Source organism: Orcinus orca, chromosome X (assembly GCF_937001465.1).
Source record: "Orcinus orca chromosome X, mOrcOrc1.1, whole genome shotgun sequence".
NCBI classification, from domain to species: Eukaryota; Metazoa; Chordata; class Mammalia; order Artiodactyla; family Delphinidae; genus Orcinus; species Orcinus orca.
The window spans coordinates 88,420,461-88,446,729 of record NC_064580.1 but is presented as its reverse complement, the minus strand read 5'-3'; the positions used below and the strand labels follow the sequence as shown (position 1 = coordinate 88,446,729).

The window sequence follows — 26,269 nt, the reverse complement described above, 5'->3', positions numbered from 1 at the left end:
CCAACACAGACAAAAATAAATAAATAAAATTTTTTTTAAATATAGAGAACTAAAATTCCTGGAAGTCATATACTGAATTTGGCTAGTAATGTGTTGTCTCTCTCTCTCAGACACACACACACACACACACACACACACACACACACACACCTGCAAACATGATAGGGTATGCACAAAGGAACCCAATATGCAAGGGCTAGAAAATGGTATATAAAGTATTCAATTTTGATAGTTGTCTTAATTTAAAAAAAAAAAGGAGAAAACCCAGTAGCAGTGTGGTGCAGCATAAACACTAGAAGGGGAGTTAGGAGATCTGAGTTCCCCAGTTCTAGCTCTGAGATTAAGCAAGTCTCTTTAACCACTCTGGGCTTCAGTTTCCTCACCTTTAAAATGAGAATGTTCAAGGGCTAAAATACTCTCTAAGTCTAAATTTGAGTGAGGGTAGGTAAAAAGGTTCTTCTCAAGTAAAAAGAATAATGGACAGATATTATTTCTTTCTAAGAATCTCCCCCCACTGCCATTACAAATGAACTTAGAACAGAAAAGGAAGCATTGGCACAAAAGAAAAAGCATCTTGACTATTAAGGCCACAGAGACTGGAATGGAGACAGTATCAACAGGGACTTGCCATAGATAAGTGAACCTAAAGGCAATAAAATAGACCAAGTGATCTCTTAATGTGCCTTCTGGCAACACTATTTAAATTATTATCTATCCTTCCTAAGAGAAATACTAAAAATGGCTCCCATGTATTTGGTGACAAGAATTCATTTTATTGGGGCTTCCCTGGTGGCGCAGTGGTTGAGAGTCCGCCTGATGCAGGGGACGTGGGTTTGTGCCCCGGTCCGGGAGGATCCCACATGCCGCGGAGCGGCTGGGCCCGTGAGCCATGGCCGCTGAGCCTGTGCATCCGGAGCCTGTAGCTCCGCAACGGAAGAGGCCACAACAGTGAGAGGCCCATTTTATTTGTAAAGATATGTGATAACTAGCCATTTTCAGCATATGCACATAGAAACTTTTAGTTCAGATGGCGGAAGAGTAAGACGCGGAGATCACCTTCCTCCCCACAGATACACCAGAAATACATCTACGCGTGGAACAACTCCTACGGAGCACCTACTGAACGCTGGCAGAAGACCTCAGACCTCCCAAAAGGCAAGGAACCCCCCACGTACCTGGTTAGGGCAAAAGAAAAAACTAAACAGAGACAAAAGGATAGGGACGGGTCCTGCACTAGCGGGAGAGAGCTGTGAAGGAGGAAAAGTGTCCACACACTAGGAAGCCCCTTCGCGGGTGGAGACTTCGGGAGGCGGAGTGGGGGAGCTTGGGAGCCGCGGAGGAGAGCACAGGGGTGCGGAGGGCAAAGCGGGCAGATTCCAGCGCAGAGGATCGGGCCGACCGGAACTCACCAGCCGAGAGGCTTTTCTGCTCGCCCGCCGGGGCGGGCGGGACTGGGAGCTGAGGCTCCGGCTTTTGTCGGAGCGCCGGGAGAGGACTGAGGTTGGCGGCATGAACACAGCCTGCAGGGCGTTAGTGCACCGCGGCTAGCCGGGAGAGAGTCCGGGGAAAAGTCTGGACCTGCCGAAGAGGCAAGAGACTTTTACGTCCCTCTTTGTTTCCTGGTGCGCGAGGAGAGGGGATTAAGAACGCTGCTTGAGAGAGCTCCAGGGACGGGCGCGAGCCGCGGCTAAAAGTGCGGAGCCCAGAGACAGACATGAGACGCTAAGGCCGCTGCTGCCGCCACCAGGAGGCCTGTGTGCGAACACAGGTCACTAGCCACACGCCCTTCCGGGGAGCCTGTGCAGCCCGCCACTGCCAGGGTCCCGGGATCCAGGGACAACTCGCCTGGGAGATCGCACGGCGCGCCTCAGGCTGCAACGTCACGCCGGCCTCTGCCGCTGCAGGCCCGCCCCACACTCCGTGACCCTCCCTACCCCCCCGGCCTGAGTGAGCCAGAGCCTCCGAATCAGCGGCTCCTTTAACCCCGTCCTGTCTGAGCAAAGAACAGACGCCCTCCGGCGACCTACACGCACAGGCGGGGCCAAATCCAAAGCTGAGCCCCTGGGAGCTGTGAGAACAAAGAAGAGAAAGGGAAATCTCTCCCAGCAGCCTCAGAAGCAGCGGATTAAAGCTCCACAATCAACTTGATATACCCTGCATCTGTGGAATACCTGAATAGACAACGAATCATCCCAAATTAAGGAGCCCTGTGGATGAAAAGCTCTTGGTGCTGCAGCCAGGAGTCAGTGCTGTGCCTCTGAGGTGGGAGAGCCAACTTCAGGACACTGGTCCACAAGAGGCCTCCCAGCTGCACATAATATCAAACAGCAAAAATCTCCGAGAGATCTCCATCTCAACGCCAGCACCCAGCTTCACTCAACGACCAGCAAGCTACAGTGCTGGACATCCTATGCCAAACAACTAGCAAGACAGGAACACAACCCCACCCATTAGCAGAGAGGCTGCCCAAAATCATAATAAGTCTACAGACACCCCAAAACACACCACCAGACGTGGACCTGCCCACCAGAAAGACAAGATCCAGCCTCATTCACCAGAACACAGGCACTAGTACCCTCCACCAGGAAGCCGACACAACCCACTGAACCAACCTTAGCCACTGGGGACAGACACAAAAAACAACAGGAACTACGAACCTTCAGCCTGCAAAAAAGGAGACCACAAACACAGTAAGATAAGCAAAATGAAAAGACAGAAAAACACACAGCAGATGAAGGAGCAAGATAAAAACCCACCAGACCTAACAAATGAAGAGGAAATAGGCAGTCTACCGGAAAAAGAATTCAGAATAATGATAGTAAGGTTGATCCGAAATCTTGGAGATAGAATGGACAATAGAATGGACAAAATGCAAGAATCAGTTAACAAGGACCTAGAAGAACTAAAGATGAAACAAGCAACGATGAACAACACAATAAATGAAATTAAAAGTACTCTAGATGGGATCAATAGCAGAATAACTGAGGCAGAAGAACGGATAAGTGACCTGGAAGATAAAATAGTGGAAATAACTACTGCAGAGCAGAATAAAGAAAAAAGAATGAAAAGAACTGAGGACAGTCCCAGAGACCTCTGGGACAACATTAAACGCACCAACATTCGAATTATAGGGGTTCCAGAAGAAGAAGAGAAAAAGAAAGGGACTGAGAAAATATTTGAAGAGATTATAGTTGAAAACTTCCCAAATATGGGAAAGGAAATAGTTAATCAAGTCCAGGAAGCACAGAGAGTCCCATACAGGATAAATCCAAGGAGAAATACGCCAAGACACATATTAATCAAACTGTCAAAAATTAAATACAAAGAAAACATATTAAAAGCAGCAAGGGAAAAACAACAAATAACACACAAGGGAATCCCCATAAGGTTAACAGCTGATCTTTCAGCAGAAACTCTGCAAGCCAGAAGGGAGTGGCAGGACATATTGAAAGTGTTGAAGGAGAAAAACCTGCAACCAAGATTACTCTACCCAGCAAGGATCTCATTCAGATTTGATGGAGAAATTAAAACCTTTACAGACAAGCAAAAGCTGAGAGAGTTCAGCACCACCAAACCAGCTCTACAACAACTGCTAAAGGAACTTCTCTAGGCAAGAAACACAAAAGAAGGAAAAGACCTACAATAACAAACCCAAAACAATTAAGAAAATGGGAATGGGAACACACATATCGATAATTACCTTAAATGTAAATGGACTAAATGCTCCCACCAAAAGACACAGATTGGCTGAATGGATACAAAAACAAGACCCATATATTTGCTGTCTACAAGAGACCCACTTCAGACCTAGAGACACATACAGACTGAAAGTAAGGGGATGGAAAAAGGTATTTCATGCAAATGGAAACCAAAAGAAAGCTGGAGTAGCAATTCTCATATAAGTTATATATATATATATATATATATATATGTAGTTTGCTTGAGTGCAGTGTTTTTTGTTTTCTGTACTGAATTCATTAGCATGGGTCGGTATAAAATTTAGCATAGGTCAATATGTAATTTGTAAACTAATAAGGTCTTAAAAGTGAGGAATTAAGTCTTTTAAATTTAATTATTTATTGTAAAGAGCAGAATAGCATACATAAACAGGTGCCTAAGGAAAACTTGTATTCTAATATGGAACTCTCATGAACACCTTTTTTTTTTTCTTCTAACGGTATGATAGTAGGCCATTTGATTATTTTTATGGCTTTAACTTTACAACAATGAAATATTCGTAAATTTTAAAAAGTATTTTTCTTTATTTGATGCGGGTGGGATACTGGAGAAATGAAAGGTCAAACATCTATTGAGGAATCCATACTTGTCTATATATTGTGTACTTTTATTTCAAGAACTGATTTAAAATTCCTAAAAGGATGCTATAATAAGTTATTATGCCATTTTACAGACTGAATTAAGTGAATTTCAGGGAGGTATGAAACTTGCCTAAGGCTATCCAGCTACCAAGCGGTAGAAGTGAGAATTAAATCCAGGTATACCTATAAAAAAAAATAAAAAAAAAAAAAAAAAAAAAAAAGAAGGCGAGGGCAGCACCAGGGTATGGGGTTGTTAGTTTTATAGGGGTGAGTAATTTCATACGCTGATGAGTGGGAGGAGTATTCCAGCTAATTTGGGGAAGGGGTGGGGATTTCTAGGAATTGAGCCACCGCCCACTTTTTGACCTTTATGGTCATCCTTGGAACTGTCGTGGCACCTGTGGGTGTGTCGCTTAGCTTGCTGATGTGTTACAATGAGTGTATACTGAGGCTCAAGGTCTAGTGGAAGTAGACTCGTCCGCCATCTTGGACCTATTTTGTTCTAATCAGTTTATGTTGTGTCCTCGGGCTATGTAATTCTTTTAAAGGTTGTGCCCTGCCCCCTTTCCTCCTGTTTCATATTGAATATATAATATTTACCAGAGTATGTTTTAATAATTAATACATGATATATTGTATAATTAATTTATATATCATATATATAATGATATCTATAGGTATTTGTTCTAATAAGTCATTAAAAATAAATGAATATTCAAAAAAAAAAAAAAAAGAATAACACATTCTTTCCTCCCTCTATTCCCCGAGGTTTTTACTCCTCTGTTACCAAAATGTTTATGTTCTATTTTGGGAAAGAGGTAATACTGAATAAAAAGTTAAATAACAATTAAGGGCAAGAATAAGATCCCTTCCAGTAGAAAATAAGACCCACCTATCTGCAAGCAGCTGTTATGCAAGCTTTCTGCCTAGAATCAAGAAGTAAGGATTCAACTGTAGGGGCTTCCCTGGTGGCACAGTGGTTAAGAATCCGCCTGCCAACGCAGGGGACACGGGGTTCGAGCCATGGTCTGGGAGGATCCCACACGCCGCGGAGCACCTAACTACTGAGCTACTACTCAACTACTGAGCCTGCGCTCTAGAGCCCGTGAGCCACAACTACTGAGCCCGAGTGCCACAACTGCTGAAGCCTGTGCGCCTAGAGCCCATGCTCCACAACAAGAGAAGCCACCGCGATGAGAAGCCTGAGCACTGCAATGAATAGTAGCCCACGTGCAGCAACGAAGACCCAGCGCTGCCATAAGTAAATAAACAAACAAATAAATAAATTTATATAAAAAAATAAAAAATTTTTAAAAAGTAAAAAAAAAAAAATAAATGTGGTGTTTAATCATAAAAATACACATGACTAGAGGTTTACTTCATTGGAAATATCTAAATCTGATATCAGTGACCCAAGGCTCTTACAAGAGCCACCCACTTCCTACCATCCTCCTCCAGGTGAGGCTACCTGGATGTATGGATCTCATCCTTGGGTGCACATTGAAATCAACTGGAAAGCTGAAACCATACTGATGATTGGGTCAAATCTGTCAAGAAAGTATATTGCAAAAATAGGATCCCCAACTTTTCTTTTCCTTGTTGTGGAACTTTTCCTATGCTCTGGAACTTTTTAATAAGCCTGGGAACTAATAAAGTTGAAACAAATCATTTTATAACTAAAAAAAAAAAAAAGAAACTTTTAGTTCATAAGGTAGTCTGAACACAAGAAAGGCCCATCTTATTGATATAATCTTATCAGATTGGTTTTATGAAGAGAATAGGAAAATATATAGTTCTTTAACTGCAGCTGATTCCAATCAACAATCTAATTCAAAGTCTGAAAGGCAAAACAAATAGCAAACTGAAAAATTTATCCCCTTGACATACCAAATTTGCCACTGAGTGCCACATTTAATAGAATATCGATTCCTTCTGGAGCTAAGCCATTCTTCCATGCCACATTTTCCACAGTTTTCAAGTGTTTCTCCAAGGTTTTATCTTTACTCTGTGAAGTTTTAATGGAACCTGGAAGAGGAACAGTATTAAATAGTGAGGATTTTAAAACTCTCTCACTCCTCAGCCTCAACAGTTACAAATTAGGATTCTTCAAAGGAATAGCTTTACATAAAAGATGTCTTCCTAAAAACCCTTCAAAGCCTTTAAAACCCTTGAATACTTCACAGCAAAGCAGGAAAACTGAATCCTGCCCTGGCTTCTCTGCTCTAAACTAACTAAAAGCACTGAACTTAGACTAAGCTGTTTCAAAAACTAGGGCAGTGGTTCCCAAACTTTGCTGCACATTGGAATCACCTAAGGAGCCATTAAAAAAATCCCAATGCCTAGCTTGTATCCCATACCAATAAAATCAGAAAGTCTAAGAGTGGATGCCAGGTACCAGTGGGTTTTAAAGATTCTCGGGAAATCCCAATGTGTAACAGTTTGGAAACCACTCTGCCAGGAACATGCTTTGTTGCTATATCCCCAGTACCTAGCATATTGATACGTAGTAAGTACTCAATAAATGTCCATTAAATAAACAAAAATCACAAATGAGCAAAAATATGCTTTCCTTTAAAAATCCTTAAGAAAAAAAGTCTGAATATTTTTAAAGGAATAGGACTTAACATAAGGAAAACAATCTGTCTCACCTTTCTCAAAGTATGTCAGTGCTATTTGCAGAGCGCCTTCTGCTTGATCATCAGCACGTTCATAATCTTCCACTGGATTGTTTTGTCCATGTTTCGAGATGCTCTTTGAGTCACTTAGGTCCTCTGTTACTTTCCAGGCTGAGAGTGTAGTCTGATAGCTATTACTACCTTGTGAAGTCCTCTTTCGTGCCTGAGAGTTCTTAACTTTCCGTTGAAGTGACATTACTGCACGTGTTCTATACAGAAACAAGTGTCAAGTTACCATTAACCAGCCAAACTGTCCCTCCCTTTTTACTCCACAAAGACAGGGATCACACATGCCTGTATTCCCACATTTAGTACAGAGGACCTAGCATACAAGTACACAATAAAAAAACTGACAGCAATCCAGGCAACAAAAGCTATAGGTTAACTTTCTCAAAAAGCCCTTGACCTAAATAGGAACAGAAATGACTCTCCAAGGTAACATTCACTAGCCGGCCTTGTGAGGGGAAAAAAACAGTAAGAGTACAGGCAACATAACAAATTCTCTTAAAAGGGCTATATCACATAAGTGAGTCCAAAACTAATCCATCTCATGAACTCAATGTTACTTTCTCCGCTCCTATTTTTCTCCACCCTGCCTTGATTTTGCTTTTAATCTTTAATACTGCCTGCTTTGCCAGTGCTAAGTTAAAGACAAACTGGTGGCCAAACTAAGGATTCTCAGAACAGAAACATGCCCCGATAATTCACTTATTCAATAAATAATTACTGAGCATCATCTACAATATATGCCACGCACAATTCTACTCACCAGGGATAAAATAACAAAACAGTCAAGGTCTGCTCTCATGAAACTTATGGGGGTGGAATGAAGAGGAGCTGTGAGAGTCAATAAATAAGTAAATAATAGTGAACATAATATACAGTGATGTCATAGAAAAGAGGTGGGGGTGAGAAGCTACTTTGGAATAAGTGTTCAGAGAATGCCTCTCTGATGTGAACTGTAAGCTGAGATTTGAATGCCAGGAGGAACCAACCATGTTAAGAGCTGGTGGAGGGGTATTTCATGGAGAGGAAAGAACAAGATATGCTAAGACCTTAAAGCAAGAGCTCTGTGTGTTAAAGAAACAGCAACAACACCGGTAAGAGGTGAGGGTCGGTGGGGGTAGTAGCATGAAAGAGGTACAGAGTAGTAGGAGACGAAGTCAAAAAGGCAGACAGCTACTGCTATATTGGGGCTTGTAAGCCAGAACAAGGAATTTGGTTTTTAAGTGTCATAGGCAACTATGGGGGAAGGGAAGACTGTTACAGAGGGGAGTGATACCATCTGATTTATGTTTTAAGATCATTTTAGCTGCAGTACGAAGAATAGAATGTTAGGGGTGCAGGAGTGGAAACAGACAATTAAAAGGGTCTAGCAAAAGTCCAGAAGAGATATGACTGCAATCTGAACCTGGCCTAAGGTGTAAATGGTAGGAAAGGTAGAAAATGATGGTATTTGTGAAATGTTTTGGAAGGAGACTGGGCAAGAACGTAATAAAGGAATTAGATGTAGGGAAAAAGAAAGAGAGGAAGCCAGAATGACTTCTAAGTTTTGGGCTTCAAATAGGAAAAACTAAGGGAATGGTCGTAATGACACTCAGCCCCACCTCCCTAGAACAGATGAGGCTGGAGCAGAAGAGCAATATGCATGTCTAACCCACCGAGAGGTTCCAGGTTCCGAGTTGTTTTTTTGGGTCCTACGAAAGAAGGGCGGGCGAGCAGCTTCTGGCCCTTTCCAGTGGAACCGTCCCATCGCTCCCCAAGGACCCCCTTTCACAGCCTGCCCCAGCAAGGACCGAACTTGGCCGCGACAACTGACCCATTGGGCAGATTCCCGTTCTGGGGGAAAACCCGACACCTTGTAGGACAGTCTTACTCAGAAGTCAGGAGATTGATTCCCTTCGGCCTCGGGGCTCCCACTTTGCCCGGTGTTTAAAAGCACCTCACCTAAAATACTCCTCAGTCCCAAAGCCTCTGGAGTCCAAACGTCACCTCCCGGATTCAAATGAGCGGGCTCCGCCCCGCGCATGCGCTTCCGAGGCGACACAGGGGGCTTCAGGGCGGAGCCGCGCGCTCTGCTGAAGCCTGATTGGTTGGGTCACAGCTCAATGGCGCGAGGCGACGCGCGCGCCCACGCTGACGCAAACGCAATTCCGCAGAGCCGCCGGCCACACCCGCCAGGCCCGGGTACGCCCGGCTAGCGGGCAGTTGCTGCTGAAATCAGCCGATTGGCTGATGTTCCCACTGTTCTAATATTGTTCCCGTTCGTCACTGTGCCTAAAACGGAACAATTAGTGTCTCGGTTCTTGAGTTTAACAAGACCAATTACAGTGATCCATTTGCTCAGATTGACCCCAAATGTCGGGCTTTGAATCTGTAGGAAAATATGAAACTGCAAACTTCTCAATAAAGGCTGCTTCTCCCATGTTGGGCAAGAGAATTAGGTTAAAGGGTCTGACACCTCTGAAGCTGTCGCTAGGAGGTGGGAGGAAAGGACGGCGGCTGAATTTGCCCTCCTTTTACCGAGGATGGGCACGCATACCTTCTAGAGTATGCTGGAAATGTATATCCTGAGCCAGATGTGGCATCTTGTAGGTAGCCGGCCAGTCAACAAGTAAAGATTCCTAACTTTGAGGAATCGATGGACCTTAAAGAAACTGGCTAAAACAGCAGCAAGGGCTTAGTCTGAGACCTGAACTTAGTCCCTAGTTTAGTCTCTTACTAGAGTAGGAACTGGAGAAGATAAAAATTTAATGACTCTCACTGATTTTTTTGAGGCCAAAATATACCCATAAACTATAGGCAAAAGTGTGGGGGGGGCTTCCCTGGTGGCGCAGTGGTTGAGAATCCTGCCAATGCAGGGGACATAGCTTCGTGCCCCGGTCCGGGAAGATCCCACATGCCGCGGAGCGGCTGGGCCCGTGAGCCACAGCAGCTGAGCCTGCGCGTCCGGAGCCTGTGCTCCGCAACGGGAGAGGCCACAACAGTGAGAGGCCCGCGTACAGCAAAAAAAAAAAAAAAAAAAAAAAAAAAAAAAAAAAAAAAAAAAAATAGAAGTGTGGGAGGAAACTTTGCAATCTTGGGGAGAGATGAAGAATCAGACTAAGTTGATGTATTTGGGAAAGACTACAGCAAAAAATGATTATTTACCACATCTTACATTGTTTTCAAAGTACTTTCAAGAAATCATATTTAATCATGCATGAGAACTGAGTGTTCAATATTTACTATGATAGCTGATCTTCCTATCTAGTAAAACTGAAAAATTCTCGAGTCATTTTTTAATAATCATTTCATACTCAAATGTAAATTGGAAAGAATTTTAAGCCTTCAATCCTCTTATTTTTGTAAATGAAATTGGGGCCCTGAGTAGTAAAATAACTTGCCTAATGTGACAAGTCTGTGGCACTGGAATTTGTGCCAGTTTGTGGATGCATATATAGTGAGACACTGGCTCATCTTTACTTAATATACCTGCAATTATTTCTGAAATCATTCTTCTACCTTCCCTTGGCATCACCTAATAAAGCAGAACTCCCCAAACCTGGGAACTGTATTGAGATCTAATTTTGTGGCTTTCTGTCTTATGTGCTGACATCACAGAAGTGTGAGGAAACTTAAATGAGATTGGAAAGTTAGTAACCTCATTAGTATATTAAGTTATTGTACTCCCCCTTCTCTTTATTCTCCTCCCTCATCCACTCAAAAATAAGACAACCTGAATCCCATGACATGACCCTTTCTTTCCAGATTTTCATTATTTGTCCAGACCATTTCCTCCAAACTTCAAAAATTTTTATTTTGAAAGAATGAGAGAAATAAGACAGAGAGGTATCAATCAACAAGAACAATGATATCGAAGAAAATACAATAATTTGTACTCCCCCCACACACAACACTCCCACCCCTTTCCCTATCCCTGGCACAATAATATTAAAACCATCAAAGCACATCTAACAAGGAGAAGCAGCAGTACGTAATGAAGAAAGCAAATTTTCATACTGCTCAATCCAACTAACCTATATCAAATGTCCTTCCCCCAGCTAAACTCAACTCACTGGAATGATAAAGAGGTGTAGAGGAGACAGCTGTGGGGGTAACTTGGATCTCTGCTTACACTAGCAAAGCTCAGTGAAAATTCAATAGGAATAGTGAATCTGTTTGGCAGAGAAACACTGGATACGGCTCCTCTGTCAAATTTCAGATGATTTAAGAGAACAGCTAGTTTGAGATTCACAGACTTCTAACGGGACTAATCCTCGCTCCCTCAACCACAACAGTGGAGCAGCTGCCAAATCCTGGTTAGCTGCTGAGAATAGTGGAAGTGAGGCAGCGTTTGGCTTAAGAAAATCCAAAAAAGATGTCCGATATAAAGTTTACTGTTTCAGTTTCCAAGTGTGAGTAAAGGAGCTTAGTAGGTTGGGCTCCGACAAAGGCAAGGTGAAACTTCCAATTTTATCACTTGAAGAATTAGATTATCTACTGACTGCACATTTCCCTTATTTTAATTAAACTCAGTATGGAGTATTTACAATTTAAACAACTGTTAAAGTAGAAGTTAATTCATTTTACATGTAACTCAGTGTCTCAAATTGAAGGAAATTTTTCCTAAAGTGGTAGGTTTAAGTTTTCAGCTTAATCTAGTGAGGGATTCCTCCATGCCATGGGAATACATAGTTTGTTTTATACCAAGAAGTAAGTAGCGTTCTCTTTATAGGAGATTTATTTTATTCTGCCTTCACTAGAATCAGTCGATAAAGGGAAGATACCTATGCAGGATTAGTTCAAGATCAGAGCCTTCTCCTTCGCACGTGTGTGCAAACACGCAAACACACACACACAGTAAGTAACATTTTCCCACACTTAATCTCACAGTCACATGCTTGCTGGAGTCCATCTCACAAATACACTTCAATAGTTAGCCATATACATGTACATGCAGCAAGATGTGAGAGTTGCCCCAGAGTGATTAAAGGTGGTGCACATACATCTATGTGGGGAGGTCATTTTAGGGTATAGGTGTACACAAGCCAATAGGGCCATTAATTTGTAGGTTATATTTGTCCCTTTTCCCCCAAGATAAATAAATCAAATGAAAAACACACACTGACATCTTCCTGGGTGTCATGGAGGCAACTGCCTGGAAGGTCCACTTTTTTGCACTTCCGCTTTCCTACGACAATTTCATTTTGCCCTGAGGGGCCTTCTCATATAAGGACGGCTGCTCCTCGGTATTTCCCGCATTGCCGGTACTCCCCGCATTCCCTGGCAGCGAGGATTTCTTCTCAGAGGACCGGTCTTCCGGCTTTCGGGCAATCAGTAGGCGGCAGGTGAGCAGGATGCCGAACACCAGGGCATGGGCGTAGCGTTTGAGAGGATCACCGACTAGCTGGTGGAAGAAGAGCACAGCCAACACCAGCAAAAGTAGGAAGAAGTTGGCCACATCTTTGGGACGCCCAGGCACAAGGGTCATGACAATGCCACAGGCCACCTCAAGAGCACCAATGCTTTTGCGGAGGAGAATGGAATTGATCCCCATTTTCTTCAGCAGAGGGAGGGCTCGGACATAGCTCTTGTAAGCACGTTTCTAGAGTGGAATACCATAAGGAAATCGCTGCATTAACCATGGTTTTAACATTAGAATGAAGAAAACACAAGCAAGGTCCTTCTTCCCCACCATTCCCTTTCCACATCAGCCAAGCGTGTCATATTCTTTTTTTACTGTGCCCCCTAAATAAAAGCCTTGTAATTAAGGAAAAAAGCAAGCAATCTGTTGAGATCCCTGTGATTTAAACCTTAGTAACAGCACCAAAGGTAAGAGAATTTGGCTTTATAGTTTAAAAAAAATTTTTTTTGGGGGGGGCCCACACCATGTGGGTGGGATGCGGGATCTTAGTTCCCCAGTCAGGAATCAAACCCATGCCCCCTGCAGTGGAAGCACCTTTTATTAAAAAATTTTTTTTCTGATCATAAATCATAAACAACATTAAGAATTTAAAAGAAAATTCACTGGGCCCATAAAAACTGGTACCGATTAGCCATATCCACATTTTCTAGTGCCTACCTTGTCCAAACCCAGATGCATATGAATACCAACAAAAATGAGACAAGGCGGTAAAGCCTCACTAATTTGGACTTCCTTAATTTGGAATCTGTGTTAATTCAAAAAAGAGCTGAGTTGGAGTTTACATTTGTGGAATCTGTAAAAATAAAAAAAGTGTGTGCTAAGCAAACAGAAAAATTTAAATGTATGCAAATGTTAGCCCCTTATATATCTTTAAAATATGGTAAGACAAAAATCGTTCTTATGATCATTGAGATAAATCCCTAGGATTTTACAAGACACTACTTTGATTAGCCTGGTTCAAGTTCATTAATTTTAATTCAATAAACATTTATTGAATACCTATTATGGATTATGTGATGGAGATATAGAGATGAATATGATAGGGTCAAGAAGCTCTCAGTGTAGTGGGGGGAAACAGATGCATAAACAACATTATAAAGCAGCACGGTTAGTGGTATATAATAGAGTACTGTATAAGGTCTAATTGTAGCCCAAAGGCAGATATCATGGAACAGAGAAGGGAGGCACTGGATATACTACAAAGTAATAGAATTATATTGACCTTAGAGTAATAGATAATCATATTTTTCACTATTCAGATTGACCCAATCCTCATTTTGTAGTAAATTGATGAGATTTTATCAAGTGTCTTTCTGGTTTTGCCCACTACTTTGTTTTCATGAAGTATCCGTTAATTCATTCAATATTTATTAAGTGCCTCCTGTGCTAGGCATTGTACTCGGTACTCCGGACACAGACATCAATCATTCAAAAGCCCTGCCTTCCTGAAGTTTGAGTTTATGAGAAGAAAAGCTATGGAAGTACATAAGTGCAATAAAGTGTTATGGGTGCTGAAATAAACTATGTAGTAGGTACAGTGGAGGCACACCAGAGTGGTCAAATCTCCCTAGATGGGGACTGAGAAAAGCTAGAGCGGAATCTTAAAAGAAGAGCAGATGTTCGCAAGATCAATAAAGGAAGGGCATCGAGGGCAGAGGAAGCTGGATGAGCAAAGGCCCTGAAGCACAAAATAGACTGGTGTGTTTCGAACACTGCCCCAGCTCAGCATAGGTTGGGGGAGGAAGGGGGAAAGGGTGAGACATGAGACAGAGAAGACAGATATGAATCACATCATGGACTGTTATGTTGTGGAGCTGGACTTTATCCTATAAGCCAGGGGAACAACATAATTTGCTTTTAAGGAAGGTCCCTCTGGAAGTAGCATGGAGGATGGATTGGAAGGGGTATGCCTGGAAGCCAGGAGATCAGGTGAGAGAACTGGACTAGAGTAATGACAGTAAGAATAGAGGGAAGGGGAGAGACTCAAGGATACTTTGAATGCACAATTAACAGGAATTGATGTCTCATTGGATGTGGACACTGAGGGAAACGGAGAAGTCAAGAATGCATCCAGAAGAAGAGGGGGATGGGGCAGGAAGGAATGAGGAACTCAATTTGGAGTTTTTTAGTTGAAGTATCTCTAAGACACCTAAGTGGAAATTTCTAGTAGGCAGCTCAATAGTAGAGGGTAAAGATACAGAATTGACAGTTATCAGTATGCCCAGGTAGAATGTATACAGTGGGAAAATGTGTGACAGACATTTAAAAAATGGGAGGAGGAAGAGAATCCACAAAATAAACAGAAGCAAGTGTGGTCAGAAAAGTAGGAGGAAAACCAGGAGAGATGGGGTCATAGGGGCCAAAAATTTTAAGAAGAGAATAGTCAAAAGCACCAGATGCAAGGCAAGTATTACAAGAATCAGGCAGAAAGCCAACTTGACCTGTCAGGAGCATCTGGTGCTTAGAATAGTGTTCACACACTCTAGTTTGGAACAAATGTTAAGTCATTTCTCTAGTGAATGCACCTTTATTTCATGGATTAATTATCATGAGTAGCACAAGATAGTCCTTTATGAGTACTGTTTCAAGACCAGTGGTTTAGTAAAAAATAGAATGGATTTGGATTCAAACAGGCTTGGCTTCAAATCCGATATCTGTCATTTTCTAGTTGGTGTCCCTGGGCAAATTATTTGCCCTCTCTGAGCCTCATTTTCCTGAGCAGGGCTGGGACTAAGATAAAGTAAGCCTATGTCCCCTGAGTGTAAAATTTAAGAAGGCACCAAAACACTCATTGATTAAGGTAAATAATATCCACAACAAATAAAATATCACAACTTTAAATAGAGGCAGGATCTGATTCTGCACTTGCACAACACTGCCTCACACCTCTTCCGAATCCTAGCCCTGTCAGATCCTGTCTTTATTTACCTTTATTCACCTTTATTCACCTCTAGTCCCTAACCTGTTCCTGAGCATATAGTGAAACACAAAGTATCAGTCGTTCTTCCTCCCTCTTCCCATTTTAGGTTAAATCAGGGATTTTCAGAGAGAAATTAGGAGAGAGGTTGACCAGTAGGCAGAGTAAAACCCTGGGCTGAACTGAGCTAGACCCATGTGGAGCAGAGCTGAGCCGAGGATTAGGGCATCTGGCAGTTTCCTCTCACTATTAACCTAGATGTCACCTGCCCACTCTCTCTCCCTCAACACTCTGGTGATGGTAGCAGGGGGACATAAGGGAAAGAAATCCAGACCCAAGAGTTTTCCTTAACACTTTTAAGCTAGGACCTTTTAAAATTAGCAACACAAAGCTCCCCAAGAGGCAGTTCCTAAATCCTAAGTGTAACCTTCTGACATAATGAACACAGGAAGCAGGATGAGCTTCTTACAGCCAGTGCACAGCCAAGATTTCCAGATGCTGACTGAATGGCTTCTGGAAACATTCCTTTTTTGCCTAGGGCTAACCACCCATCATTTAGGAATATATTTTTATCTATACTATAGTGAAATCTGTAGGCCAAATTTCAGGTCTCTAAATCAAGTTCCTATGACTTCAGTGATCATTGTTCTCTGCATTTGCTCTAACTACATATTACTTTTTCAGTTGTTTATCTAACCTCTTAAACTGCAGCTGTAGATATTTTTATGCAGCAGTTGCCTCTTTCCTTCTTTTCTCAAGAGGAAACTGCATGTGGATAAGTCATTTCATCAAATCTTTAGTTCAAAGCTGAGTAGGTACAGATAGCATCTATTCTCCATGACTCCAGACAGGGAACGTTTAACTTGTTAGAGATGGGACTAAGCTTGGATGAGGTTTTGACAGTCTAGGAAGCCCTTTATTCTTTCTCCTGTGGAGTAGGATAGAGACATCAAAAGTATCCTACTATTGCCAGCAGCAACAATACTTGGTCTGGGCCACCTCAATTCCAACAACAGAAGGGTCATGTGTCTTAAGTCTATAGTAATTAGATCTCTAACGACTTTAATTGTTCTGACAGTAAGAATAAAGGGAGTTGACTGAGTCACTCTCCCAAAAGGCTCTGGAAGCTCACTTTGTTATGTCTGTTTCTTTTTCATTGCCATGACCCAGACCCTGAAACCATAGTTTCCTTATAGGGGAAGGAAGCAGGAGACAGAAGGGTTTAGTCAAATGTTTCAAACCCCTTTAATCAAAGGCAGTCATCTAGCAATATCCTTGGGCTAAGACAAGCTAAATTCCAATTTTAGTTTTGCCCCTAAATTGCTTGCAGAAAATTACTAAGTATTTTATTACCTCAGTTTCCCCTTTTGTAAATTAAATGAGCATTTTGGAGATTTGGTCAAAGAATCATAACGTCATAGCATCAACCAAGGGCCACACACACATATTTTATCATTAATGAACCACACAATTAGAAATCCATATGTTTGCAAGCCACAGTAATTATTTTAATGATAATAGCAATGATTCAAGCAGGTCCATTTTTATAGTATGAGACTATATGATTCAGACATGAGTCAAAAGCATATGGAGCCTTTCGTTAGTTATACCTTTTTTCTTTTTATCATTTATTCTTCACAACACCCCAGGGGCCATGATCTCATATTAATTACATTAAACTTGAGCAGCTCACAACTGGTTTACTTTAGTTCATTTATGCTAGTTAAGTAAAAGAAAAAAAATAGCTAATATACTGTATAATTCCATTTATATAAAGTTCAAAAACAGGTGAAACTAACTTATATTGTTGGAGTTGGGATTTACCCTTGGGGAGGTAGTAATCGGAAGGGGCCAGGAGGGAGGTTTCTAGGATGCTGGTCATGTTCTGCTTCTTGATATGGGTGCTGGTTACACAGGGGGATTCTGAAAATTCCTCAAGCTGTATACACTTAGGTGCACATTTCAGTATGTATGTTATACTTCAATACAATTTACAGGAAAAAAACTATATGAAAGCAAAGAGGACACTGACAAAAATATATTTTGGCTAAAAATCTCAGCCTGGTTGATATCTTAGATCATAAAGGCTACATAAGTGCTGCAAAATTTACTGTTTCAAGTATGATTTTCCTGAATCTCTGTAGGAAAAATAGCCATATGTGAATCATAGATCATTTCTTAAATGCAATAATAAACCATCACATGTTTAATTGCCAAATATCCATGTGAATGAAAAACACCTTTAAAGCAGTTCTACCTTCCACTGTCATATAATGCCCACCTAAAAAGGAAGCTGGCAAACCTGGTCCTACTAACCAAAGTGGATCCCTCCCAGATTGCATCTAAGGGGAGAAGGGTCTGACTTCCACTGTCAGTCAAAAGTCGCTCTGAAACAAGCACAGCTGTTGGCCATTGAGAGGCTATAAGCTCCCTGGCACAAATGTCAATGTAGTTTAGCTTAGGATGGCTAGCTGTGTGAACTAAGCAAAGTCATTGCACATCTCAGGGTCAGTTGCCTCTCTGAGGGAATAAACGTACTGTAACACCTCAGAGAACAGTCTAAGCATCAGTAAATTACTATCTTATTATCTTAGTATTATTACCTTATCATTCCAACTATTATGTAGTTGGAAAGCAATTAATAGTGTGATTGGAAGTATAAAAGATCGCCTATGGACATTAAATAAACTGCCCAAACCTATCTGGAGTATTTTCCTAGGGCTACACAAACCCTGGGGAAATACCAGAGGGCATTTAACTATAAATTAGCAAATCATCCAAATCAACAACAAACCTTCCCTATAAGGGGATGCAAACAAGTGGCAGAGACCTGCCCTGTCAGAGACTTGCCCTCTCTTCCTCATGATCAAAATCCTTTAGCTTCAATGTGACAGGATTTGTGGTGTTTTCTTACTATTCCGTTTGTGGCCCTTTGTGCTTACAGGATAGAACCACTGTCACAAAGAGCTGAATACCAAATTTAGAGCAAGTCAACCATTCATATGTTAAACTGCTTAGCAGCATTTGTAAGTGCTGTCTCACAATTTCAAGTGAATTAATGAAGGCATTTAGTCAGGGGAGTGGTCAGTCGTGTTGAATTCACGTGGGATTTAGAGTACTCTATAATGACACTTGCTACATTGGGAGGAGGTATGGAGTGACACATACCAAACAGGCTATTCAAGAGAGGCATCCGGAAATTCTGCATGGGATCCACTGTATATTACCCAGCAGCAAGTGTGGAGTTTTCTATATTAGCTGACTGCATAGAGGTCTGTTCACCATGGCATAAGGAAATAGCATCTTGCTCTTTTACATGCCTGATTTCAATCCCTTAAACTGGCCATTTGAATTAGTCAGGAAACCACTGCGTAAAATAGAATCAATTATCATCACCTCAACCCAGAGCATTTCTTGAACACCTACCATATTCATACACTGTACTAGATGCTTCCATATGTAATCTCAGTTAATATTTACAACAAATTCCTGTGGTAGGTTGTTATCCTCATTTTACAGATGAGGAAACTGAGACAGACACTAAGAGTGTCAGGTCTTGAACCCAAACCTACATGACTCAAAGTCTATACTCCTTCCACTAACCTTTCCTGGCTTCCCCAGTAGAGACAGGAAAGAAGTTCATAGTCATTTGTCTGTCTGGTTTTTAGCAGTGATTTTCTATGCAGGGGATAATACCTAAGCATAACATTAATGGCTTTAGAACAAGAAAAAATAGTTGACAGAAAAGCAAAAAAAAAAAAAAAGACTCTAAATTTGAAAAATTGGTTTCGAAGTAAAATGAAACCCCAAAATATGGGATTGGGGCAGTTAATCTGGTACCAAAAAAGGAGAAAAAATGTGCCAGATATTTTCAAGAATCGGTTGTAAGTTCTGACATCCAAAAAAGCAGTTGTAACCATTAATGACTCCTCTACTGGGAATACTGAGTCACAGACTTGGTTTCTAATCTCTGCTCCAACAGCAGCTTACCCTAGGATCTTGGATAAGTCATTAAACTTGCTCTGTTTCAGTTTATCCATCAGTAAAATAAGCATAACTTTAAAAAATAAATCTACCTCACAGAGATGTTTTAAAGAATAAACAACAAGAGCAACAACAACACCTTGAGATTTTATACAAAAAGCCACTGCAGTCAATACATGACTAACTCCATCAATGCAAAGGAATCACTCCTAAATGCAAAACAGAAAATCCCAGAGAGTCATCCCAGCTGATCTCTGGTTGGGCAAGAAATGGCTTCTGAACTGCATCATCAAGAGCCAACCAGAGAAATCTGAAGGGTGGTGACAAGCCAAGACAATGCTACAATGACTCATTCATTCACCCAGCCACTCAACAAATATAAACTGAGCAACTTCTGTGTACTAGAACTGAATCGTCCCCACTCCCTATGGATTCAACAATAAAGCTGGGCCGGCCCAGGCACTATGCAGTGGGCCCTATGCCAGAAAGCCATCTCTAGCCTGGGGCCCAATGCTCAATGCAGGAGGGGACCCTGGAAAACAGCGGTCTGAAAATCCTCCTCAAGCTTCATGCTACTGTGAAGTTTACCTCCCAGCTAGATATAGTTCTTCCATTGCCTCCAGATGCCCCGGAGCACAGAAGCACGGAATTGTGCATACATACACACACACAATGGTTCTGTACTGCTGTATTAGATTATACCTATTTAAATATGTTCCTTTGTATGATATGGAATCTTCATATATTTCTTCTGCCTTTCATTAAACTGTAATAGACAGCTCCACGCCCTAGGAAGAAACCTACTGAAAACACATTTGTGGCTGGTCCTCCTCATGAGCTCCTGCCAAGCTGATAGGAAGCTTCCCGGTGACTCCATCTTAGTTGGATTGCCTGCAAAACCTAACACTGTACTTAGGGTGCAGCTTGGGAGGCCTCTAAAGCAGCTGAGCAGGATATAGGGAGACAGGGAGTATACTGAAGAAGGGTACTATGTCCCTAAGGCAAGGGAAAGCTTAAATATACCCAAGGCACACACACATAAACATATAAATGTATGCATATATGAAAAGGAAAGAAAAGCAAGAGCATATGCATTTATTTATAATCTAACGCCAAACTACTGCTGCCAAGACAAAAATATAGTGGCAATTCCCCTCCACCCTTTCCCTCTGCCTTTGGTGGCTTCTGCTACCCCACTTCCCCTCCCCTCCCCAATGCAGGCTGCCTTGGATACTCATTTTGACCTGATTTCAATTCCATCTGGTCAAATGTTCTGGGAGGAGGGAAAGGGGGAAGGAGAAACACATTAGGATTTGCAACTGGGGCTAGACCTTGGCCCCTGAGTCCCAGCCACCCTCCCCGACGCCAAGGTGATCCTGTGGTGAGAGAGACATGGGAAACACCAGCTCAAACCCTGAGACAGAAGCCAGAGCTGCCTGCAAACATTTCTGAGCGTCTACAATTTGCCAGACTCCATCCACTTGCAGCTCACGTTGAGGGGCTCTGGAAGGCTCCGCAGTGAGCTCCAGGAGAGCTATTTATTCCTGTCAACTGTCAACGTGTGGAGCTATTCCTCCTTGCGTTAGCCCTAATGGGGAATCCCTCTTGTCTTTCTTCTCTCTCCCTCCTGTTCCTCCCCTAAGCTCTTTTCCTTCTTGACCTTGAGAACCCATTAATGGGCTCCCTCCCATTACTGGCAGCCTGGCAAAAGCAATGAGAAGCAGGTTCTCTTCAGCTGGGGCGGGGAAATGAAGAGGCAAAGTGACAGGGGGAGAAGCGAGAGCGGAAGTGCTGGAAACATCCCCTGCCATCACCTCGTACTCCACAGCATAGGAACAAGTCCTCTTCACACCCAACTGTGGAGAGCAGCCCAGCCCCCAGGTTGCAGAGGAGATGTTTTGGCCATTCACCTTCAGGTGATTCTAACTCTGCAGAGGGGAAAACCTGCAGAGGGCCTGGCCCTGGGCATCCACGGGAGACAAGGTGGGGATTAAGGACTATTTTGCAGGAGAGGAAAAGCAGACTTTGCAGATTTTGCAGATTAGCCCATATACAAAACAAAATAAAACAAAACATCCAGCTCTCCCTTGAGAGAAGGGGAAGAAGCAGGCTCTCGGTGACCTTTATTTGGGTCAAGTCGGCTTTGTCTCAAGGATATAGACACACGCCCAGGCAGCTAGGGGAACACCATCGGCTCTCCGCCAGGGATGAAGAATACCTTCCCCGCCCCTAAAAATTGCTTGCTTCAGTAGCCCATTCGCCCTCAGCTCTTTCCTCCTTGCCTTTTGTTCTTCCCCAAGATAAATAAACTCTCCAGCTTGCTAAACTCTTAGCTCCAAGGGAAGGAATCAGACTTGCAGACTGGCTGCCGGGACTTTGGGTGTGCTGGAAGGAGGGGAGGACTCCTGCCAATGACAGGTGTTACGCAGGTCTCAGCCCTCCGGTTTACTTGGGGGTGGGGGTACTCACTGGGCAACCCCTCCCCCAACTGGCATTCAGTGGCTCCAAAACAGTTGCTCCCGGCATAGCCTGCAAATGAAATCGCTCTCATCCAGCTGCTCCTTCCCAGCTGCAAAGTTGTTGGGGAGAAGGGAGGGTCAGGGGTGGGGGTAGGGGTGAAAGGGCTGGGACCATGGACCGGGAAGGAAAGAAGGGGAGAGGTACTCGCCATCCCTTGGGGGTGCGCTCCTCATCACCCGTTTGCTTCACTTACCATCTCACTGTAGGCATCCTTGCTGAGCCTGGGGGTCAACTTGATAGTCCCCATGAAAACAAAGAAGAGTCCCAGGGCCACTGAGAGTGCCACGACGGTTACGGTTCTAGGGGATGCCATGGGGTCACCAAGGCAGGTCCCGACTAACACTGCTGCTTTGCGCACCCTGTCTAAGGCGCAGGCACTTAGCACAGAGAGAGCTAGAGGGACGCTGCGGAGGCAGCAGGCAGCTAGAATGACAAAGGGAGAGGAGGGAGCTCGAGGGAAAAATTGAGAGACCGAGATTCAACCTCTCTCACTACAACAATCACTGGGTCCTAATGCCCTACGCTTGCTCCGCACTGGCCAAAAGCACAGTCTCGATATTAAATGAAGTCCTAAACTGAGGTGGAAACTTCAAGTCTTAAATGGGGGAAAAGGTAGGTTACGCTTCGAGTTCAGTCCCTGGGCTGCCTCTGCAATGAGGAATTAAGGAAGACCATTCTATCACTTCGCACCAGGAGTGCTTTTTATCTGTATAGTCCTTTAATTATTCACCCCCCTTTTCCAACCTCTCCCCTTCTCTCTCCTTTTCCTTTCCCTCAGTCAAAACATTAGTCCTCAGAGTTGGTGGTTTCTGCAGTTGGTAACACTCGAGGATAAATCTGCAAAGTTGTCCAGCTTGATTGCTGCCAAAGAAGGCTTTATCTTCCTCTTCCTCCAAAACCTTTCATGGCTCCCATTGCCCAGTGGTTAACTCCAGAATTTTAAATTTGGCCTCTCTTCAGAGGTTTATCTTCCAGTAATTCCCACTGCCACCCCTCATCTCCTATCCACTCATGGTCCCATCCAACCTGAGATTTCCTACCTCCCCTACATTCCCTTTCCCTGCTCTATCACTCTTCATTAGCATTCAGCCTTTTCTTCAATGTCACCTCCTTTGCCTTCCCTGATCCACTGCTAGCTGGATATGATTTCTCCCTCCTCTGATTTCCTGTGATAGTAATCAATACTTATTGACCATTTACTAAGTGCTAGACACTGCCCTTGACTTGTATTAACTAATTTCATCTTAACAGCAACACTGTGAGCTAGATATGAGTTTCTATTTTATGGATGGGACACTGAGGCACAAGGAAGTTAAGTAACTTGCCCAAGAGTATATATTGCTAGTAAGTGGAGAGACAGAATTCAAACCTGGGCAGTCATTTCCAGAGCCCAGGTTCTTATCCATTGCTCTACTGCCTCTCTGTATAATATTTTGCATCGTAAATAGGGCACTTACCTGATACTGCCGAGCACTGTAATTACACAGTGTGCGCGTGCACACACACACACACACACACACACACACACACACACACCTTTTTAAGAGGCAGTGTTCATTAAGAAAGAGAGAACAGTCTGGCATCAGACCTTGAAGGTCCAGGGTTTCAATCCCAGCTCTACCACTAACTCTGTGAACTTGGATAAGTCATTTATCTGAGCCTCCATTTCTACATTTATAAAATGTGAATGAGGGCTTCCCTGGTGGCGCAGTGGTGGAGAGTCCGCCTGCCGATGCAGGGGACGCGGGTTCGTGCCCCGGTCCGGGAGGATCCCACGTGCCGCGGAGCGGCTGGGCCCGTGGGCCATGGCCGCTGGGCCTGCGCGTCCCGAGCTTGTGCTCCGCGATGGGAGAGGCCGCAGCAGTGAGAGGCCCGCGTACCGCAAAAAAAAAAAAAAAAAAAAGTGAATGAAAATTCTGCCTCAAAGGTTTGTTCTAAGAATTCCATGTTAGTAAATTGCCTAGCACAGTGTCTAACATAATGATACCTCAATGGATGTGGTTCTCTTTTTGCTTCTTCTGCCTTCCTAATCCACTCCACAACTAGTTTAGATTATAAGCATTTAAAGGGGAGGAACAACTTCTGTATATCCCCTACAGTACCTAGAACAACACCTGTTGTGCACCAGATCCTAATATATCTTGATTGGGAAAAATTTGATGAATTAAATGCAAATATCCTGGGGAGTGGTAACACTTTAAGATTTAGCAATCATTTATATCTTATAGTGGAAGCATTTCAGACTCTTTTCTTATTATGATTCGACCTATAAATTAGTGAGTGACTACAACGTGCATACAAGTGAATTAGGCACTGTAGGAATACACAGATAAATGAGGCATAGACCCTGCTCCCAATGGGCTTGTTGCATAGTAGAGAGTAGGATTTGTTAGAGAGGAGAAAATTTCTTCATACATAAAAGAAAGACTGGAAAGAATAAACCAAAATGAAATGTTTGTCTTTATAATTTGTTTTCCAAATGTCCTACATTGAATATGGCAGTAAAATGAGTACCTAGGGAAGCACATTCACATACTTAAGCAAATGATCAAAATATATATATGCTATTTTCCTTTCAAATTACATGATAATGGGAATAACTCTACTAATTATAAAAATGTATAAAGTACTGAATAATAAATATTACAAGGAAAAAATAACTCTATCCCAGTGTGCAGAGATAAACATTCTTAATATTTTGATGGGTCAATATTTTAATTGACCTTTTTCTTAAATACCTATGTACAAAATATATATAAATTATTTTTCGAAATTTAATCCTACTATAGAGTCAGTTTTATGCCCTGCTTTTTTTTCCGTTGTTAGCAATTTTTCTGTATCATTAGACTGTCTTCAAAAACACAGTCTTTTAAAAATGATTGTATAATGCTCCAGCATCATTTGAATATACTATAATTCATTTAACTATTCTCCTATTGCTAGATATTGATGTTGTTTCCATGGTTTTTCCTTCTGCATATCCTTGTATATCAGTCTTTTCTGAATTCCTGAATTTTTCCTTAAGATAAATTCCTAGAAGGTGAATAGGTCAAAATTATGAATTTTTCATATATACATATGCATATGTATACAAATTTAATAACAGCTAACATTTACTCATCACTTAGAGGATGCCAGATACTATGCTAAGTGACTTGCATGTATTGTGAGATTAGTACTATTAATTCTCTCCATTTCGTGAATGAGGAAACTGAGCTAGCAGGGAAGCAGCTCCCCAAGTCCACAGCAGGGCTGCCACCTGTTGGGGTACTCAACTTAAACCTGTATTGTTCCTCAGTTTGCTGCTGCTGCTCCTTTAATTCATTTAGAAGATATGAATATTTAAAAGACTCGATACATATTACTAAACAGCTTTCCAGGAAAAAAATTTACCCTCTGATCAGCAGTATAGAAATATATATGCATCACCACATCAGATCTGCATTGAGAGTATCAGTGAGTTTTTCATCTTCACTAATTTCATTATTTAGAATTTTGTATTTTGTGGATTATTTGTGTGTTACAACATCTTTTCATATATTTATTTGTAGTATGTATATCTTCTGTTTATGTCCTTTGCTATTTCTATTTTGAGTGTTAGTGGTTTTTCATTGATTCATAAGAGATCTATATGACATCAATCATGTTTTAAATATTTTTCCAGTTTGTTTGTCAATAAATTTGATGGAGTCAAATCTAACAACACTTTTATGATTTTTTCATTGCTTTTATGCTTAGAAAATTCTTCCCAATCTGAAGATTAAACATTTGCCTATATTTCCTTAAAGCAGTTCTATTCTTTCATCTTTTTTTACATTTAATATTGTTGACTAACTCTATCCTCATTGGTCTGTGATGCTTCTTTTATTGTATATCAGGTTCTTATCTTTTTCTAGGTGAGACTCAAGGCTTTCTGTTCAGTCCTACTGATTTGTTTGTTGATTCTTGTGACAGTACTATGTTTTAAATATTATAACTTATGTATACATGTTAATATCTTATAAGCCAAGTCTCCCATCACTATTATTCTTTTTCTAAAATTTCTTTGCCATTCTCCCCTATTTATTGTTTTAGATGAACTTTAGAATCACTTTATCAAGGTAAAATAACTTTGAATTTTGACTGGATTGAATTAAACATGTAATTAATTTTAAAAGTTGATATCTTACAAAATTTAGCTTTCCCATCCAGAAATATGGCATCAGTTTCCATTTATTCAAATCCCAGTTGCTGAGAGATGTACAAATATCCTTGTTTTCTTTGTGTAGAGCCTATACATTTTTTTAAAAGTTATTCCTATGGATTTTATGCTACTTTTTTGTCATCATGAATGGATTTTTTTCTCCATTATATCTTCTAACTTGTTGTTGCTGACTTACAGGAAAACTATTGATTGGTATTCAACCACTCTGCTGAACTCTTTTCTGAAATCTCTTGTTAAATCTAT

General features: G+C 41.9%; 2 protein-coding genes across 4 annotated transcripts in view; both read right to left on the bottom strand.

Moving 5' to 3' along the window:
• CENPI (centromere protein I) overlaps nt 1–22,139 on the bottom strand; it is a 66,667-nt gene extending 44,528 nt beyond the window's left edge. Inside the window, exons 1-3 of one of the 3 annotated variants that reach the window (XM_049705093.1) lie at nt 22,016–22,139; nt 6,968–7,203; nt 6,207–6,344 (exon numbers count right to left, since the gene is read on the bottom strand). In XM_049705093.1, coding sequence (XP_049561050.1) covers nt 6,207–6,344; nt 6,968–7,190 — 361 coding nt within the window. In that variant the 5' untranslated portion in view covers nt 7,191–7,203; nt 22,016–22,139. Of the gene's footprint in view, nt 1–6,206; nt 6,345–6,967; nt 7,204–8,870; nt 9,007–22,015 lie in introns of those variants that run through there. The other 2 variants (XM_049705091.1, XM_049705092.1) reach the window with 2 other exon arrangements.
• On the bottom strand, nt 10,773–22,259 carry TMEM35A (transmembrane protein 35A). Its single transcript, XM_004283513.3, has 2 exons — nt 22,016–22,259; nt 10,773–12,581 (listed from the first exon to the last, which is right to left on the bottom strand). Exons 1-2 carry the CDS (start codon nt 22,133–22,135, stop codon nt 12,168–12,170), a joined length of 534 nt encoding a protein of 177 aa, XP_004283561.1. The 5' UTR covers nt 22,136–22,259; the 3' UTR covers nt 10,773–12,167.
• Between the last annotated feature and the right edge of the window lie 4,010 nt (nt 22,260–26,269).

Excerpts from the sequence above, each read along its gene's own strand:
- TMEM35A (XM_004283513.3), bottom strand. The coding sequence starts at position 22,135 with ATGGCATCCCCTAGAACCGTAACCGTCGTGGCACTCTCAGTGGCCCTG. Across the intron at positions 12,582-22,015 it reads AGGATGCCTACAGTGAGATG|AAACGTGCTTACAAGAGCTA; the intron begins GTAAGTGAAGCA and ends ATTCCACTCTAG.